Source organism: Colobus angolensis, unplaced genomic scaffold (assembly GCF_000951035.1).
Source record: "Colobus angolensis palliatus isolate OR3802 unplaced genomic scaffold, Cang.pa_1.0 Scaffold233, whole genome shotgun sequence".
Classification (NCBI taxonomy): domain Eukaryota; kingdom Metazoa; phylum Chordata; class Mammalia; order Primates; family Cercopithecidae; genus Colobus; species Colobus angolensis.
This window is the reverse complement of record NW_012115522.1, coordinates 813,131-830,424: the sequence shown is the minus strand read 5'-3', so window position 1 is coordinate 830,424 and position 17,294 is coordinate 813,131. Positions and strand designations below refer to the sequence as shown.

The following is a 17,294-nucleotide window of genomic DNA, read 5'->3' as shown; positions in this document are numbered from 1 at the left end:
AGGAAGGCATAGTCATGCAATGGAAGTGACTGATCCCAGACCATGAGGGAGAACAAGATGAGAATCAGAGCTGGAGAGGAGAATGAGGGCCAGATCATTTGGGGTCTTACAGGCCATTACATGGAGTTCAGGCAGTATCCACAGAGCAAGAGGAAATCATAGAAGGGTTTTAAGTGGCATGACTAAATTAAGAGACAGGGAGGGTCTTACTGTGTTGCCCTGGGCTGGAAGTGCAGTGGCACAGTCACAGCTCACTGCAACCTCAAATAAGTCCTAGGTTCAAGTGAACTTCCTACCTTAGCCTCCCGAGTAGTTGGAACTAAAGGTATGTACCACCAGGCCTGGCTAATATTTTGTTTCTTTTAAGATATGGGGTCTCCCTAAAGTTGCCCAGGCTTGTCTCAAATCCTGGGCCCAATCGATCTTCCTCCTCCTGCCTCTGCCTCCCAAAGCACTGGGATTACAGGTGTGAGCCACTGCATGCAGCCAGAATGTGTATTTTTAAAGTTGTCTTGACATGAGTGTGGAAGCCAGGAGGGCTTTTAGGAGGCCTTTTCAGTAATCCAGTAGTGTTGGTGAAGATCAAGCTGGATCATGGGATAGATTCACCAGGACCTTGATGAAAGAATGAATGAGACAGAGAATCGGGTGACCACCGGGTGTGTGGTGTGGACAGCTGAGTGGAAGGTCGCATCTCACTGAAATCTGGAGCCAACGAGGACCGGTGATTGAGGGAGCATGTTTAGTTTTGGGTCTGTCGAGCATGAAGTTGCTGTGGAATATTTCCAAATAGACGTTTTCAGGAGGCAAAAAAGTTCTTTTTTTTTTTTTTTTTTTTGAGACGGAGTCTCACTGTGCCCAGGCTGGAATGCAGTGGTGCAATCTTGTCTCACTGCAAGCTCCACCTCCCGGGTTCAAGAGATTCTCCTGCCTCAGCCCGCTGAGCAGCTCGGACTACAGGTGCCTGCCAGCACACCCGGCTAATTTTTTGTATTTTTTTTTTTTTTTTTTTGAGACGGAGTCTGGCTCTGTCGCCCAGGCTGGAGCGCAGTGGCCGGATCTCAGCTCACTGCAAGCTCCACCTCCCCAGGTTCACGCCATTCTCTCTCCTGCCTCAGCCTCCCGAGTAGCTGGGACTACAGGCTCCCGCCACCTCGCCCGGCTAGTTTTTTTTTTTTTTTTGTATTTTTTAGTAGAGATGGGGTTTCACCATGTTAGCCAGGATGGTCTCGATCTCCTGACCTCGTGATCCACCCGTCTCGGCCTCCCAAAGTGCTGGGATTACAGGCTTGAGCCACCGCGCCCGGCCATTTTTTGTATTTTTGGTAGAGATGGGGTTTCACTGTGTTAGCCAGGATGGTCTCGATCTCCTGACCTTGTGATCTGCCCACCTCGGCCTCCCAAAGTGCTGGGATTACAGGCATGAGCCACCGCGCCCAGCCTCAAAAAAGTTCTTAAACCTTGTGTTACCAACTAAACTCAGAGATATATGGCCATACTTAAGTCCATTAAAGATTCTCCTTGTTCTTCCATCTCTCAGTTGTTTCTAAGAGTCATTCATGTTTATCTCTCTTTCAATGTGACCGTAGACTGGAAGCTTCACCTTTCTGCATGTGTTTCCTCATCTAAAACGAAAAGGCAGAAGATGATCTTCCCAAGCTCTCTAGGCTTAAACCTTCATCAGACGCTCTGCAGTTCTTTGGTTTCAAAGGGATTACAGGGTGACGTTGGAAGTTTCTAGTCCTTGTTTTTCAGAATCCAGTTTGAGCTCTTCTGGTTGCATATTCTCATGCTAAGAAAAAAAGCCTATTCAGATGTATATTGTGAGCCCTCAACAACATTATCCTCAGAAGGTGCAAAAAAGAAAAGATGTAGCCAGATTGGTGCAATGGGAAAGGATTTGCCCAGCCTCTCAGGAGGGACGGATTAGGCCCAGACAAAAAAGCCCTGGCCTCTTAATCTGCCCTCTTTCTGCTCACTGGGGCCTGGCTCACTCTGGGTGGTCAAGAGCCTCTTTTGTCAAGAGGAATCTCACCCCCTCCCTAAACTCCAATTCATCCCAGTGGGCCTTGGGCAGCAATCTTTGTCTTCTTTTTTTCAGCCTTCCATCCTGTAAAGTTTGAGCAGGATGGGCAGTGACTCAGGAAGGTGAAACCCATCGGGGCCTTGCCTCCTGCTTCAGTGGGGAGTCCTTGTGAAGGGCTTGTGCTGTGGAAAACCGGTCTCTCTAGCTTTTGTAATTTTCTCAAGCAACGAAAAAGCAAACAAATGCAAAAAGCTCATTCTGCTTTAATTCCCACTTCCATCAAAGGAGTGTGTATGTGTGTGAGGAGAGTGCTCAGGCTCCTACCGAAAAGTCAGGTGTTTGTGAGGCCTGCTTCAGGTGCGATCCTGACCTGGTCAGGCCATGTATCTTTTGATGTTTATGGTAACACCACATTCCTTCATGAGGGGAGAAGGGAGACAGAGATGATAAGATGTATCAAGGGATTTATCAAGTGTAAGTTCACCTTAATCTGCCTTACCACTACTTTACTATTACTCAGCAATTTTGAGTTTAGGGGATTTCAGAGCAAATCCTCTTTCCTGCTGGCCTAGGTTTTGTGCAAATGTTAATAGTGAATTGTGTCTAAGCATCAGTAAAGAACTAATGGGAAGTAATGCTTCAGGATAAAAATAGAGAAAGGTCTGGAAATCATAAATTCCAGCAGTCAGGCTGACATTGAAATCTGATTCCAGCTTATCTGTGTTGCTTATCTCTTTAGGATCAGATATCTTAAAGGACATATTCATTTCATTTTTTAAAGTTTCTAAAGGAAGAACCCACTGATCAGGTAACTACCTCTACCCACCCCACCCCAGTTAGCCAGGACGATAAGGAAGGACCACTGACAGGCTTCAGGCCAAACACGTTCCCCCTGAGGGCTCTGTCATTTGGAATCAGTTGTATGTATCAGTTTTTTAGTCTATATAGCTTTATAGTCTTGCGCTATCACAGTGGGAACAGACAAGCATAGGCCACAGATGAGTGTATGAGGATTTAAAAGACTCAGAATGTCTTAAAATAGCCTGGTAGCTAAACAACAATAATAGCTTGGCATTCCTGAGAATGGTTGTTTGTTTAAAATTCAAGGCATCGGTTCTGGTAGCAGTTAGTTTCCACTAGCTGGGCTCCCACATTAGTTACTCTGGAAATCGCAGTCTCATCCCAACAGGAAGCACAGGGATCTATTAAGCTCCTCCCAGCCCTTCTGAGGATGGTCCCTAAGCCTTGGGCTACAGGCACCTCCACACCCTAGAACACAGTAGGTGCTGTAGACCTGATCATTGTAAGGACTGTAGTGATGTTGTTGTTACCCTGACTAAATAATAATCATCAGTCCACTCTTAGGGGCTTATTTCTCCCACCGAGATTCATAGGCAGTCTGTCGTTCCATCACCAAGTCCTGAGGAGGTAGCTTTTACTGCCTTGTTGAGAGGAGGAGGGAGTCAGGAAGGCCAACCAGCAACAGTATGTTAAATCACATTGTGATGGTTAAATCACCCCACATTGTTGGGGTCCCATCATATCTGGAAATGGGTACAAACTGCCCTCTGAACGTATCATCAGCAGTCAGCTCTTGACTCCCTACCATCCTGAGAGAAGCTCGTGCCATGCAAGCTGGCTGTGGGGAAGCCTCACCTACCCCCTGCCCACCAGATCCACATTCACCCACAGGCTCTGCTGCTTTCTGGTTTCTCCATAGAGCAGTCCCACATCACACCGAGCAAAGCAGTTTTCTGTTGCTAGTCCCCTTTCCATATTGAAAAGTTTTGGGGGATGGGAAGGATGCAGAGACACTGGGCCTGGAATGGCTCCTAAGATGGTGGGAAGGAATAAAGTGACTCTGTTGACCTTGGGTCACATGCATTGTAGACTTAGGGAAAGTCCTGAATGGCAGAGTTACTAATGACTATCAACTCACCTTTTGCTGACTCCCGTGGCAGTCCTGGATAGCGTCCTTGGCATACTTGATTTCAGATTTTGACAGGTGATAAAAGCACATCTTGAGATTGCTGCTTCACAGGGCCCAGATTCCTTGCTATTGACTGATGTTATTTTTGCCTTTCCTGAGAAGCTCCCTCATGTGTTTGCTGTTACTTTTAATGGATTGCTTCCTGATACATCGGAGGCCCAGGCACTTGCCCTTCAATCTGGCCAACTGCAGCCTGACCTGGGTGGAATTGGAGCTGCCTGAGGAACACTTAGACCAGGCGCTTGGCAACATGACTCACTTTTTTCCCCTAAAAGTTAGTCTGTAAAGAGCAATTGGAAATGTTTACATCTTTGTGGAGTATAATTTTAATCAGGATTCTCAAGGTTTTTCACCTCAATTCTCTGAATTTTTAAGATCTTAAATGCCCTGTGGTCACAGTATTTGGCCCTGTACTTCTGGGGGCTACATGGAAAATGCTTGATGATCATGACTGACTTGTCAATAGTGATTATGCCAATAAACAGAAAAGTCTTCCAGTTCTGGTCTGTTGAGGCCCTGCCGTTAAGCCATTGTTTTCCCAAAGGCTCTGCAGTGGGTTCTCATGGGATATCTTTCATTGGTTCTTTCTCTCCCTTTTCCTCAGAGGGCCACATTTGCTGTTTTGTGCAGGAAATTCCCACTGTTTTGGGTTCCCCAGCTATAGCTGGAAAGACATCAGAGTGCTCAAGGCGGAGTCCAGGCCTGAGATCTCAGCAGGCCAGACAGACAGCAGATGCTTGTTGTATTTCTTGTTATATTTTTCGTTCCTTGCTTAGCACTTGTGGGACCAAAGCCAACAAACAACAGGTTGTGAAAAGAATGAGAGTCATTTGGCTTCTGACACTGATTGGGGCTCGGGGTTTTTGGGTGTTTTGTTTTCTGATTTGAAACTAGCTGTTTGGTAACCACTAACTCTCGCCTTATTCTTTTCTTGCAGATGAGCTCACAGTGCCTGCACTTTACCCCAGTAGCCCTGAAGTGTGGGCCCCGTACCCTCTGTACCCAGCGGAGTTAGCGCCTGCTCTACCTCCTCCTGCTTTCACCTATCCCGCTTCACTGCATGCCCAGGTAATTGATACCCATCGGCCACAACTTCACTCACTCCACCTCCAGTCCTTTCAAACTTGGTTCCCCAGAGCACACCATACAACTAACACCTATCCAGCTAACAGATCCACCTTGAAGAGATTAATGATCCCCTCTAAATCAAGCTGACACTCCTTCAGGACTTACGAGGATCGTCTGACAGCAATGATATCACCCACTGCCTGATGTTTGCCCCAAATGACACCTCTCTCTTCCTTAATGATCTCACCTCATACCGCACATGAGAGACTGGAGCAAGTTTATCCACTTGGCTCCCAGCTAGCTAGAGGGCATCACCGGAGTGTATACGCGTGTGCCTTGTGTGGAAGGGCTACAGAGGAAGGTGGTGCTAGGAGCAGGGGATATGTGCGTCTGTGCGTGTTTCTGTGTGTTGAGAGTTTTCCACTCTCGTGTACTGTGAGAAGAATCTCTGACCAAAGGGAAAGCTTCCATGGGGGAAGGCTATACTTTCTTAAATATGTTACAGGAAAGATTAAGGGTTCCTTTTCTCCATTTTCAGAAAACCCTGTAGAAAAGGAGGTACAAGATAGTGTCTAAGATGGAATTACAGGTCAAGGTAGAGATCTCTATTCTGACCAGCTTTCTTTCTTAGTTAAAAATAGCCTGATTTTTATAAACAAACTTCCTGTTTCTCCACAAAGGTTACTATCTACATACTAACACTTCCTCTCCCCTTGGAGAAAATATTCTCTTAGCTTTGATTTTAGCACAAGTAGTAGTAATCAGTGTAAAGATTCACCTTTGGAGATCACTCATTCTTTGGCCTGCAAAGATTGATGACCAGTAACAAATAGAAAGTACGTATGTAGGTTTCATTTGTCTTTCTGCATGTGTAATTCAGCCTCTAAATTTTAAATTTTCAAAAATTATTAGGCTGGACAGGCGGAGTTTTCATTTGCTTGTTTTGCTCAGTGTTTGTTTACAAGGCTGGATGAAATAAACAGCTTCCCAGAAAACTTCCTTCTGACTTAAAACTCTTTTATGTTGTACAGAATTCACTGTCTTGATAAAGACCACCTAGAAGCAGCCCCCAGCGAGGGTTCTTGAAAGTCATGGGGTCAAGATTGTTGTTGGCTGAACATCTTTTAATTCTTTTCACTGAGTTACCAACACATTGTGCGTGCATTGACAACCCGGCTTCCTGGGCTGCCTTTGGTGCCTGAGCCCCAGTAATGATTGCCCTCTGTGTTGGGAGAAGAAGGGAGAAAGTAGTACAAGTAGTGAAGAAAAAAACGTAGGTGGTGGTGGTGGTGAGAGTACATGGCACAGAAAACAAAGGAGCCAGGATCACCGTGCCTTTGGCTTCTCCTTCCCCTGCTGCTTTTTCTTCCCTTTTCCATGTCAGTGCTTGGGAACCCTCACAACTGGCAGGTAACGGGGTGAGGGGATAAAGTGTAAACCTGTGGGTTTCTTCTGCTGAGTCATTAGGATCTTTGTAGCAGGCTGCGGATAAATGTGTGGATGACATGGGGCAACTAAGAGCCCCTTTTGCTTGCCACCTCCCACCCCTGCTCTGGATGGTGTCTCCTCTTGCTAGACTGCCGGGTACAGATCACGTGGCAGTTAAGGCAGATGTTAATAAATACCATGAAACAGTGGTTTGCATAGTCTTCTGAGTAGCCATATCAAGAGTTGACAACGGCCAGAAAGTACTGGGAATGGTGGCTTTTGGATATGACGTCTGCCCATTCTTCATTCATGTAATGGGTAAAATCACAAGTAATTCTGGAGATACGGTATGGTAAGAGAAGGGCCTCAAGAGTCTCAAGAGATTAGAAAGCATATGCCATTGTAAGGAAGGATGGGGAGAGACAGTGCCAAGATGAGATGGACTCAGCCGTTTGACTTAATGGGATGCATTGCCCATGGTGGCACCCTCCCCTGGGAGTTCTTGATCTTGCCCATGGTGGCACCCTCCCCTGGGAGTTCTTGATCTTGAGACTTTCCCAAACTGGAATCCACTTAGCTCTGCCACATCGGTCCCAGATTTGGTGGGACTCTCATCTGATACCAATTTTCAACGCCACTTCTTGTTTGGAGTCATTCCCAGTGCAGGCATGGACTCTGTGAACAAATTCCGTTATTTAAATTTATTTGTGCAGTGTGAGAATCAGAATGACCTAGTAGAGGCTCTACAGATCAGCCGGTCTGACCCATTTGACAGATGAGGAAACAGGCCTGAGAAGATGGAGGGAGCTACCCACAATCTGAAGTGGCTCTACCATGACTAGACCCAGGTCACCTGCCTCCCAGGCCTGGCTCTTTCCACTCCGAGGTGCTGGCTCACCACAGACTTATTCTTTAATGGAATTTTGGAAAGGCCTCACTCCAGTGACTCCTTGGATCTTTCTTCTCTAAGTAGATGGGAAGCCTGTAAGAAGAGACTTGGAGGCAAAGCAAAGGGAATCAGCACTTAACCTTCACCCAAAGGGCCCAAGAGAATCTTTATTAACTGGAGGTAGAGCAGACTGGAGCCTTTACGGGGCATCTCCCCGTATTGGATAATTCAGTTTTTGTTTTGGAAATCTTATAATGTCTTTGGAGAGGCTTTAAATAATTTTGTTTTTCTTAGCAATGTTATGCTCTATTTTGAGACATGGATTTTTTTTTTCTTCTAGTGTTTCTCTCCTGAGGCAAAGCCCAACACACCTGTCTTTTGTCCACTTCTCCAGCAAATTAGATTTGTCTCTGGGAATGTGTTTGTAACATACCAACCTACTGCAGACCAGCAGAGGGAGCTCCCATGTTGAATTTGTTAGCTATCTTCCCCCCTTTTACAAAAACTATTTCTTGACGACCTTTGAGAGATTTCAATAAAAATTTTAATCAGAGCAAAAATGATCTGAAGTAGACTGCAGCGTTTTGTTTTCATGGTGATGCAATGTTGGAGCAAAGGTGTTACTCTCTGACTGAGGTTTTGGGAGAATTGGGCCTGTGACACCAAGTCTATTTTACGTAGAAGGACTCAGAACGAGCTCGCTGGAGAGGCAAGGTCCTGGAGCCGAGGTCACACCACTGCTGCTTGTCTCTGCCTGGGCTCCCAGAAGAGCCACCAGGAGCTGCATGTTGGAAGCATCTCATCCACCAGGAGACCTCACTTCAGCAGGGACGCTGCATCTAGCTAGGGGAGCCCCTGTGAAATGTACGGGTGCAGTGTCCAGTCTGCCCACTGGGATCCACAGGAAGGAAGACCAGGAGACAAAGTGTCATTGAAAAGAAGTTGAGTCACATTTCTAGCTCTGCCCCGGCTTCAGCTGTGGTCTGGTACCCCTTCAGATTTCCCAGCTCTAAAGTAAGGATACTTATTTGCCGTCAGATCCCGTTTTTTAGAAATTATTGGATAAGGTAATAGGACTGAAAGCCTCAGTACTGACTTAATGTTTAGCGATGAAAGAGCGACCTTGTGCAGCAGACGTTGGATTGCTAAGAAGATCGTTAACATTTTAAAAAGTGATCATCCAGTTGACTTTCAAGGTCATTGGTATTTGAAATGTATTAATTAGGAGAGGAAGCTTTCATCTGTTGCTTTCAAAAAGCTTATACACTGAAGAGAGCACACAGCTGTTCTGTCACCTCACATTCACACACTTGCGCTTCTTAGGTTTGAGCTCATGTTTTGCTTTCAGTCTTGTGATGGGGCAGAGAGAGCCGGTAAAGTATACTGTCCTTACCACATTCTCAAAACACAACATCATGCACCCTCTACTTCAGGCAGAGTCACAGTGTGCAGCCAGAAGCTTCTGTAGGTAAGTAGGACTGAGAGAGAAAGTCCTGGTTACCTGATTCCTCTTCAGAGGCCTCATTTGTCCAGGGTAACAGCAGTTCTCTTGGATTTCTAATAGGGCTGCTGTATGGTTTACCTGGACATAAACCAAAAGTTTTAAAATTATAACACAGCCTGCCTGAGGACAAGGCATGCGTGTCCCTTGGGATGGCCCTGTGACACACTGGAGAAATTTTGAAGGTTAAACCCAAAATAAATACAGAAGTGGACCATGGGAAGAGAGACATGGGCTAACCGGGAAGGGAACTCAGAGAGGAGTAGATGGGCCTGGGATAGTGGGTGGGCTACCCAAACTGCAGGGCTGTCCCCACCGCCCCTGTATCTGAGCATTTGCTCATCAGCAGGGTGGGACTTCCGAAAACTGGATTTTAAGAAAAGCAAATTGTGTTAAGCATCTGCATCACTATGCCCTGTAGGAAATACAGAGGCAAAAGACACAAGGACTTTCTGCTTTGGTGTCAGGTATGTTTTAAATACATAGGGTATTGGGGGTGTCTCGAGGGCAGTGCTGCGCGTGGACCTCAGTGTGCACGCGGCTCCTTAGGAGTCTCCCGGCAGCGAGACAGCTGTGGATGCCTCCAGGTGCATGGGCGGCTCCCAGGGCAAGCACTCGGACGGTTTTGGCTTCCACCTCCTGTGCAGTGGCCAGTGCTGTAAGGCCGTTGGTCCCACAGGGAAACCTGTGAACAGAGCCGTGTCCGGGGCCCCAGGGAGTCGGCTTCAACACCTCACCTGGCAGTCCTGCCTCCCCAAAGTGAGGCAGGAGTCCGGAGATTCCCGGTGCTTGATTCTGTGACTCTCAGGTCACTTTAGTACTTGACCCCTGACTGCCTGGTCCTTGGGGCCTGGGCTTCCTAAGATATATACTGTGTGCTCCAGAGCTGTGGCTGTGGCTGTGGCTGTGACTGTCCGGAAAACCACGGCTTTGAAGGACTACAGAGCTTGCCTTTGGGGCTGTTCTGCCCAAGGCCTTCCATTGTTTTCAGACATAAATGAAACTGTTAATCCTCTGACATTTACCTTTCCCTCTCAGCCTGCAGCTCTGTGAAGGTCAGACTGTGAGAAGCCACCCCTCTAGCGCTCCGTCTCCTGATAGTGCCAGCCTGGCCTGGTTTCCTGTTTGGTGAGGCTTTCTAGGAGCACCTGGCTTAGCTCTCACAGGAGGAGGGGAGGACGGGGAGGCCAGGCCTCATGCTCACAGCGCCAGCCTCCTGTGAGAGTGGGCTGGGTCTCCTTTCCTTTCCCAGGCCCTTCCTGGGGCGATTTCTACGCCTGCCTCCTGAGGCAGGGCCTGTGCTCTGAGCAGTGTCTTTCGGAGAGCTCTGCGGGGCTTCATTTCCTTTCTAAGCTCATGGCAGGAATGTAGGGTCGAAAGGACAGGCTTTGGAACTCCCTGGCCAGACACGAGCTCTGCCATTTACACACTGTGCGACCTCAGTTGAGCAAATTTCTTAACCTCTCTGGGCTTCAGGAAAAGGGCCAGTAATCCTTCATGTAAACACTTAAGAGAGTGCCCGGCATATTAGAAGGGCTTCTTAAATGTTTGCTTTAAAGGTAGCCCTTCCCAGGGATCTTTTAAGGGGCACTTGAATTTTCAGTAAGGAGAAGGAAGCCCAGACTAAGCCTTAGCTACCCCCAAGGCAGTGACAGTTAAGACAGGATGGTCAGCACATGTGGATGACGCCAGCGGGGGCTGCAGAGGCCTCATGGCTGGAGCCAAATGGAAGACTGGAAAGCATGAAGGAATGATGGGAGTAAGATGAGGCATTGCAGTGCGAGCGCCACCCACAGCACCGACTGACAGCACCTGCCCTGCTCCTGGCAGTGTGATCTCCACAGCTTTTGCCAGCACTGGGAGAGCTTATCCCCAAGAGAGGCCTCCCCAAACCAGGCCGGACACGGCCACCAGCACACCCTTCTGACAGGAAATACATCCGGGGTGGAGGGGGCTAGGCAGCTGAAATCCCAGAGACGGAATGGCCCTTGCCCTCGCAAGTTACTTTACACAAACCCACTGTCCCTGACCTTTCCAGCTGTGGCCTTATCTCACTTTCCTATCAGAGAAACTGGAGAAAGAACCACGGGTCACCCAGCCCATTCCTCCCTGGACTTTCTGGCACTTTGTTCCCACAGTCCTTCTGCTAGGATTCTCCTCAGCCTCATTTCCAGGCAGCTGAGTTACATCTTGTACTTGGGGAGATTGTTCTCTTCACAGTTCTGCCATGAAACCCGAGAATCCACCCCCGGCCAGGCAGATGCTCTCTCCCTGGCGACCCTCTCCACCTCTTCCCTCATTTGCAGTGAGAGAGACATCAGCATTTTGTCCTCCACCCCAACTGGCCTCTTTAGAAGCAGTCCTCCAAAAGCATCCATCCAGGGTGTTAGGGGGAGGTGTTCTTTTGTCCAGAGTTGCTGCTACTGAGGCCCAGGCCTGTCCATGTTGGGCAGTTTTAGAAAGAAATGCTGTTCAGAACCAGAGTCAGTCCCCTAGTATATGGCTGTGTGACATTGGCCAGGGTCACTCACCCCAAGGAGACTTCCCTAGAAATCACAGCGTTAATCAGGATTGCCAGAACATCTCAACATGGGCCTCCTCCTGACTGGGGGCAGCATTGCTCTCCATGACTCCATTACTCTCCATTTGGTACACTGTTGTCCAGGTTTCTAGGTGTGTTCCATGTTGTCCTTTGCGGAAGGTTAAACTCCCCAGATCCTGCACACCTTCTCCCCTGTCCTTATTAGCAGTAAGAGCCCAACCCTGAGTCCCAACAAGTTGCACCTGGAAGTGCCGTCTGCGCTCGGCTGTTCCCTGGGATTAACAACCGTGTGGCCCAACTGTCACAGTCAGGTGCTGCTGACGGCCTGGCACCTAACTGGGACTCAGTTTTTTAAATCAGACAAACCAGATTTTAATGACAGTTTCTACCCACTCTACTAAATTTGGGATCCTAGGCAAGTTGGTTTTAACTGCACTGAGCCATAGTTTCATCATCTATAAATGGGAAGAAGGAACATCTCCATGGGTTTATTTTGCAGGAAACAGTAACATGTTTGGCTTAAAGTCATAGTTATGATTAAAATAGCTCTTCCAATGCCTTCCCTTTGTCAGGATTTGATCTGGCGTGGCTCAGAGGCTCCTGAGCCCTCCCTGTAAGCTTGAGAAGCACTTAGAACACAGGGACTCCTGACCAGGACCCCGATAAGAGAAACCTAAGGGCCCGGGCTTTTTACTTTGGTAAAGAAGAGAAGCACTGCAGCCAGGGCGAGAATGGTCCGTGGCTGTGGCGTATACCGAGACGAGGCTTTCTGGTTGGGTCAGCTGGCTGTGCACCCAAGGTTTTTGTCTTCCTTCTATAGGCGTAGGTACCTGGATGCCATCCGGAAAGTATGTGAACTCTAACTGCTTTGGAAACAAAACCAAGGCTGCAGAGAAACTTTGGAATTATAAAATGTAGCCTTCATAAAAGGGGAAAGTGAACTTTTCTGTGAAGAAAACCAACTGTGACAGCAGGGGAAAAGGAAAATCAACTCCAAATGGAATCATGTTTTATTCAGGATTTATGCTGCCGGTGGGGAAGGCCAGACCCAGCGACAGGATGGGAAAGTGGGGCGCCCCAACTTCAAGCTTTGTGCGTTCTGCCACGATGTTCTATGCGCTTCACTGAGCCCAGCTCCTGGGGACCTCTAATGGCCCTTGATAGCAAACATAGTTAAAAATTAACAGACTGACAGAATTAAATATGGATGACAAGCAACCACTGTGGACTTAATCTGACACAGGGTGTTACACGCTTGGGTGCCTTTAACCCAAGTGGCATCTTGAGTGAACTTCTGAGATGTCTGGGCACATTTCACATGCCTGTTTGGAAGCAGAGCCTAGCTTGTGCTTAGGACAGACAGGAAAAGAGTCTGAGAGCCCAGGAGAGAAAATTCTCCCTGGAGGCTTTTGTTTAATTAAACCCAGCTTTGATTGGGCTTACCAGGATGTACTCAGAGTCCTAGGACCTTGTCCTTGTGGTCTAGACCTTGTCCCTGCCTGGGCTCGGACCTCAGTAGCACCTGCCATCATGACTGGAAGATCGTGCAAGAGCACAGGGCCAGCGGGGAGCATGGCCCCCTCCAGCCAGGACTTTCTTGCTCGCCTCTTTCCAGCTGTTGAGGCAGGTGAGATGGCAGCCTTAGCCAAGGACCAAGTCATATAAATCTTGACATTCTGCCTAGATCATAGCGACTTAATTGCCCTAGGCAGGGAGTGTTAGGTGCCAGACAGGTAGTGAAGAATGCCGATGGCATTTTCATGCCTCTGAGGCTGCTGAGAAAGAGTATAGGCTGCCGACTCTGGGGGGCTGGGAGAGGAGGAGCGGTTCCTTTACAAGAGGGCAGCATTTCATGCAGCAGCGAAATTCCGAAAAAGTGTTCTTCCAGTTTTGGTGAGTGCTTTATTAGAAATGGAGGTGAGGGTTGCTATTTAAAAGAATCTTGCAGTCAGCACTGTGAGGTAAGGAAGACGATCTTTTTGTATTGCACATCATCCCTCCAGCCTGGTCGATGAGTTTGGAGTTTGTTGGACCAGCTTATGCTGGGCTTGGCGGCCTCTCTTCGCTTGGCGTCCTCTGACAGAGCTTGCTGTCATGGCCTAGCGTGCTTTATTTGGTGGTGCCACCCAAAAGTGGGTCCTGAGGTCTGGAGTGGGTGGGGCGGAGTTTTGAGTGGTTCCCTGCAGTTGCTCCGAGTTGGGAACGAGCCCTCCAGGGGACTTCAGGGCTCCATTCTGGGGAGAGTCATGGAAACCTGCCTGAGAATATCCATGCCTTCAAAACATTAACCCATTAGTTTGAGATAACATTCCTGTCGTTTACATAAAACAGCTTGTTTAAGCTACTGTGGGTTTGGTTTTGTTTTGTCTTTTGTTGAGATGGAGTCTCGCTTTGTTGCCAGGCTGGAGTGTAGGATCTCAGCTCACTGCAACCTCCACCTCCCAGGTTCACGCAATCCTCCTGCCCCAGCCTCCCGAGTAGCTGGGACCACAGGCGAGCACCACCACGCCCGGCTAATTTTTTGTATTTTTAGTAGAGACGGGTTTTCACCATGTTAGCCAGGATGGTCTCTATCTCTTGACCTCATGATCTACCCGCCTCGGCCTCCCAAAGTGCTGGGTTTATAGGCGTGAGCCACTGCACCCTGCCCAAGCTACTGTCATTAACTATTTTGTTCAAAGAGGGATAGCTGACTTCTGAATGTGGTGCAGGGGAAACCTGCATTCAGGTACAGCACCTGCGCTAGGGAAGGTAAGAGAAAATCTCCAGCTGCTCCATGTGAATGAGACATCAGAGCACTAGCTGGTTTGGCGGTCTGTCTTCCAGCTCAGAGCATGCAGATGGCACAGCCCAGCCTCTTAGATCCGCCAAATGCTACCACTGCAAGGGGCCTTCCAGACAAGCATTTCTCAACACCCACAGGGATGCACAGCTGTTCCATAATCCAGAGATCCTGCAGTGGGATAAACTTGGGCAGCACAGGTCTAGATCAAGTCAAACCGGTTTCTTTATGGAACTTCTCGGAGCCCTTACTGTGCCGATATGTATCAAGAAACGGCTGAAGGGACCAAACTGTGCATTTCTCTCTCATGTCCTTGACATTAGAGCATTTCTAGACCAGTGTTCGTCCAGCCATACTTTTTGAAACTTTAAGAGCAGCATCTGTCAGGCTTGAGCATGTACCTGGTGATCACCTGGAGGGCTGGTTACAGTGCTGTTTACTGGATGCCCCTCCCAGAGTTTTGGCATTTCTGACAAGTTCCCAGGTGATGCCGATGGTCCAGGAACCTGAGAACTACTGTCGAGGTTTACCCCTTCATTCCTCAGAGAAGAAAACAGTCAAACCAGAAAGTGTTTACTTTCAGTAGTGACTATTAATTGAGCCAGTCACCTGCTAAGCACTTCTTGTGACTTCTTCTAAGGGCAGGTATGATAGTGGGCTTCAGCCCCTAGAAAGCGCACAGTGCAGTGGAAATCATTACTGTAGTGTTGGAGTTTTACCCTGTGCCAGTCACTCACCGCTGCAGAGGGGCTGCTGCTTCAGGCAGGGCATCCTCCCGAGACTAGTCAAGGTCTTCTTGTCCTTGGCATCAGTGTTAGGAACATAAATTCTGTCTGTATTTAATCCTCTGGCCTTTCATTTTCTCATCTATAAATGGGAAAGGATGGAAATTATTTTTATGGGTGGCTGCCGCTTTCTCTAGCATTCCATTTGGTTTTTACCCTGAGCTGCTGCTTTTCCTGGGTGTCTTGGTGCTCTCCTGTTGTCCAGTCCGTCACCATGCTAAGTGTTGGAGACTTACAGTGTTAGCCATGCAGCGGCACTGCATTTTCAGAGCATTCCTGAAGAAGAGTGATGGTAGAATCCCAAACAGTGTGACCCTGGGTAGTGAACTCTAACATAGGAACAACTGTTATCACTATTGTTAAATTCTAGTGGAGAAGATTCCCAGGGTCGTCCATGTTGCCTTAGATGTCACAGGCCGTGTGAAGTGCTTAGCGCAGTCTCTGGCACAGACTAAGTATCAGGGTCAGTTTGGTTAAGTATATTGTGTTAAAGTTTCTCACAGGGTCTTGAGAAGCCCCTGGAATTGTGTGCAAGACTGAGTGTGCACATTTGAGAGAGAACTATGGGGGAAGAGAGAAAGGGTGTGTGTGCGCGCGCGTGCGTGTGTGTGTATACACATACGTTTTCTGCACATGGCATGAAGGAATGTCAGGGGCCACTGCCTTGCATGGAAGGCCAGCCCTTGTTACATTATTCTAATGAGGAGCCCTAAACTAGCCTGCTGAACTGTTTGGAGAGGATCTTGACGCAGGCAGTCTGGAGGGAACTGTAGGTTTTCCCCTGTTAAGAACTGTAAAAGCAGCCCTTATGGGATGGGCAGGAGTGACCTGGGGCCAAAAGCCGAGCAGAACAAGCAGCCCGAATGGGGCTAAGAGAGAACCCTCTCCTCATTACCCCCACACAGTGATTAGCGCAGAGCAGCTTGTTTCCCCCACCCGGGCCGGCTGCCCGAACTCTGCTGTGCACCATGAGCCCTGCCGCTCTGCCTGGCTGCGGTGCAGGAACCTGGATGAGCCGCTCAGACTTGGCCTGGGGGGCACTGCCCTCTGCTGGAAGCTGGGCGCAGCGCAGCCTCTCAGGCTGGAAGAGGAGGCGGCCGTGGGTGTCTGTGGATGCGGTGAGAAGAGCCCCCCACTTGGCAAGCACGTAGTGTCCTAGCCTGAGACACAAGAGCAACGAATTCAGGGGTCTGTGTGTCCGCCACCCGCCACCACATCCACTCTGAGGAGCAGCCACCTATTGCATCGCTGGCGTCCTCACTCCTCAGCTGAGCACAGCCCCCCCGGACCCCACAGCTCGGAACCTGCCTTCATGTCACTCTGGAGTGCGCCTCGACCAGGCTGACTAGAGCCTGACGACGGGCTGCTCGCTCGTCCCCAACCCCGCAGGCACCTGTGCGAGTGAGAACGTGAGGGCTGTGTGCGAGAGCTGGTCAGAGAGGCTGGGGCCGGGCTTCCTTCTCGCAGTCACCTGCACCGAAAGCAGAACCATGCCATCCACTGTGCGGCTCTCCTCCCCGGGCAGCCCTCCCCTTCCTGTGTCTCCTGTGAAACACCATCGTGTCTTGGCCTCGTCGGGGCTCAGTGCCCCAACCCACACCCAGGCCGCACCAGTCGCACCACTGCGCTCCACACTGACCCAGTGCACACAGACCCATCACCCTCTACCGTGTGTTTAGGTGTCCAGCCCCCCACCTGCCATGGGGGCTCTGTGTCCCCGCCCCATCCTTTCCCACCTGTCTCAGGAAGGCAGCTCCAACTCTGCTCTTTGCTTAGTGAGCAAGTGGATTCAGATGCACCAGGCCGTGAGCCGTGGGTAGGTATGAGTTCGTTCTTCTCCCCACCTCTACCCTCCTTCTCCTTCCCTGGACGCTTCTGTCCCCCTCCCTGCCCGTCCCTACCTCCCATCTTCCCCACTATTGCCCTCCTTTTGTTCTGAACACACTTCTAATTTCCCAGTGTGTGTTCTCCAGCCTCCCTGCATGGGAAGTTTCTGGCCCTTGTCCCTGTAATTGCAATGAGTGCTGGGAGTGACCCCCGGCCCTGCCTTAAATGAGCTTTGGTACCAGCTGGTGGCCCTGAGGACAGCAACTTTGCCTTTCCCTGATACCGGGGAGCCTGCTCGTGCTGGTCATCTGACCTCTGGTCATATCTGGCATGGTCGCCAGAGGAGACCCAATGCACAGGCGGCCTGAGGGAGTCGTGCAGGCAGAAGCTCCATCGTGTCCTAAGCCTGCATTTCCTGACTCAGTGAGGCCAGCGAGGAAAGAACCGCTCATGAGG

The 17,294-nt window shown here is 49.2% G+C and overlaps 1 protein-coding gene across 1 annotated transcript in view; it reads left to right on the top strand.

The window, feature by feature from the left end:
• The window catches only part of RBPMS (RNA binding protein with multiple splicing), a 113,999-nt gene extending 106,038 nt beyond the window's left edge, over positions 1 to 7,961 (top strand). Inside the window, exons 7-9 of the mRNA XM_011944606.1 lie at positions 4,954 to 5,084; positions 5,623 to 5,679; positions 7,742 to 7,961. Coding sequence (XP_011799996.1) covers positions 4,954 to 5,084; positions 5,623 to 5,634 — 143 coding nt within the window. The 3' untranslated portion in view covers positions 5,635 to 5,679; positions 7,742 to 7,961. The remainder of the gene's footprint in view (positions 1 to 4,953; positions 5,085 to 5,622; positions 5,680 to 7,741) is intronic.
• The last annotated feature ends 9,333 nt before the right edge of the window (positions 7,962 to 17,294 follow it).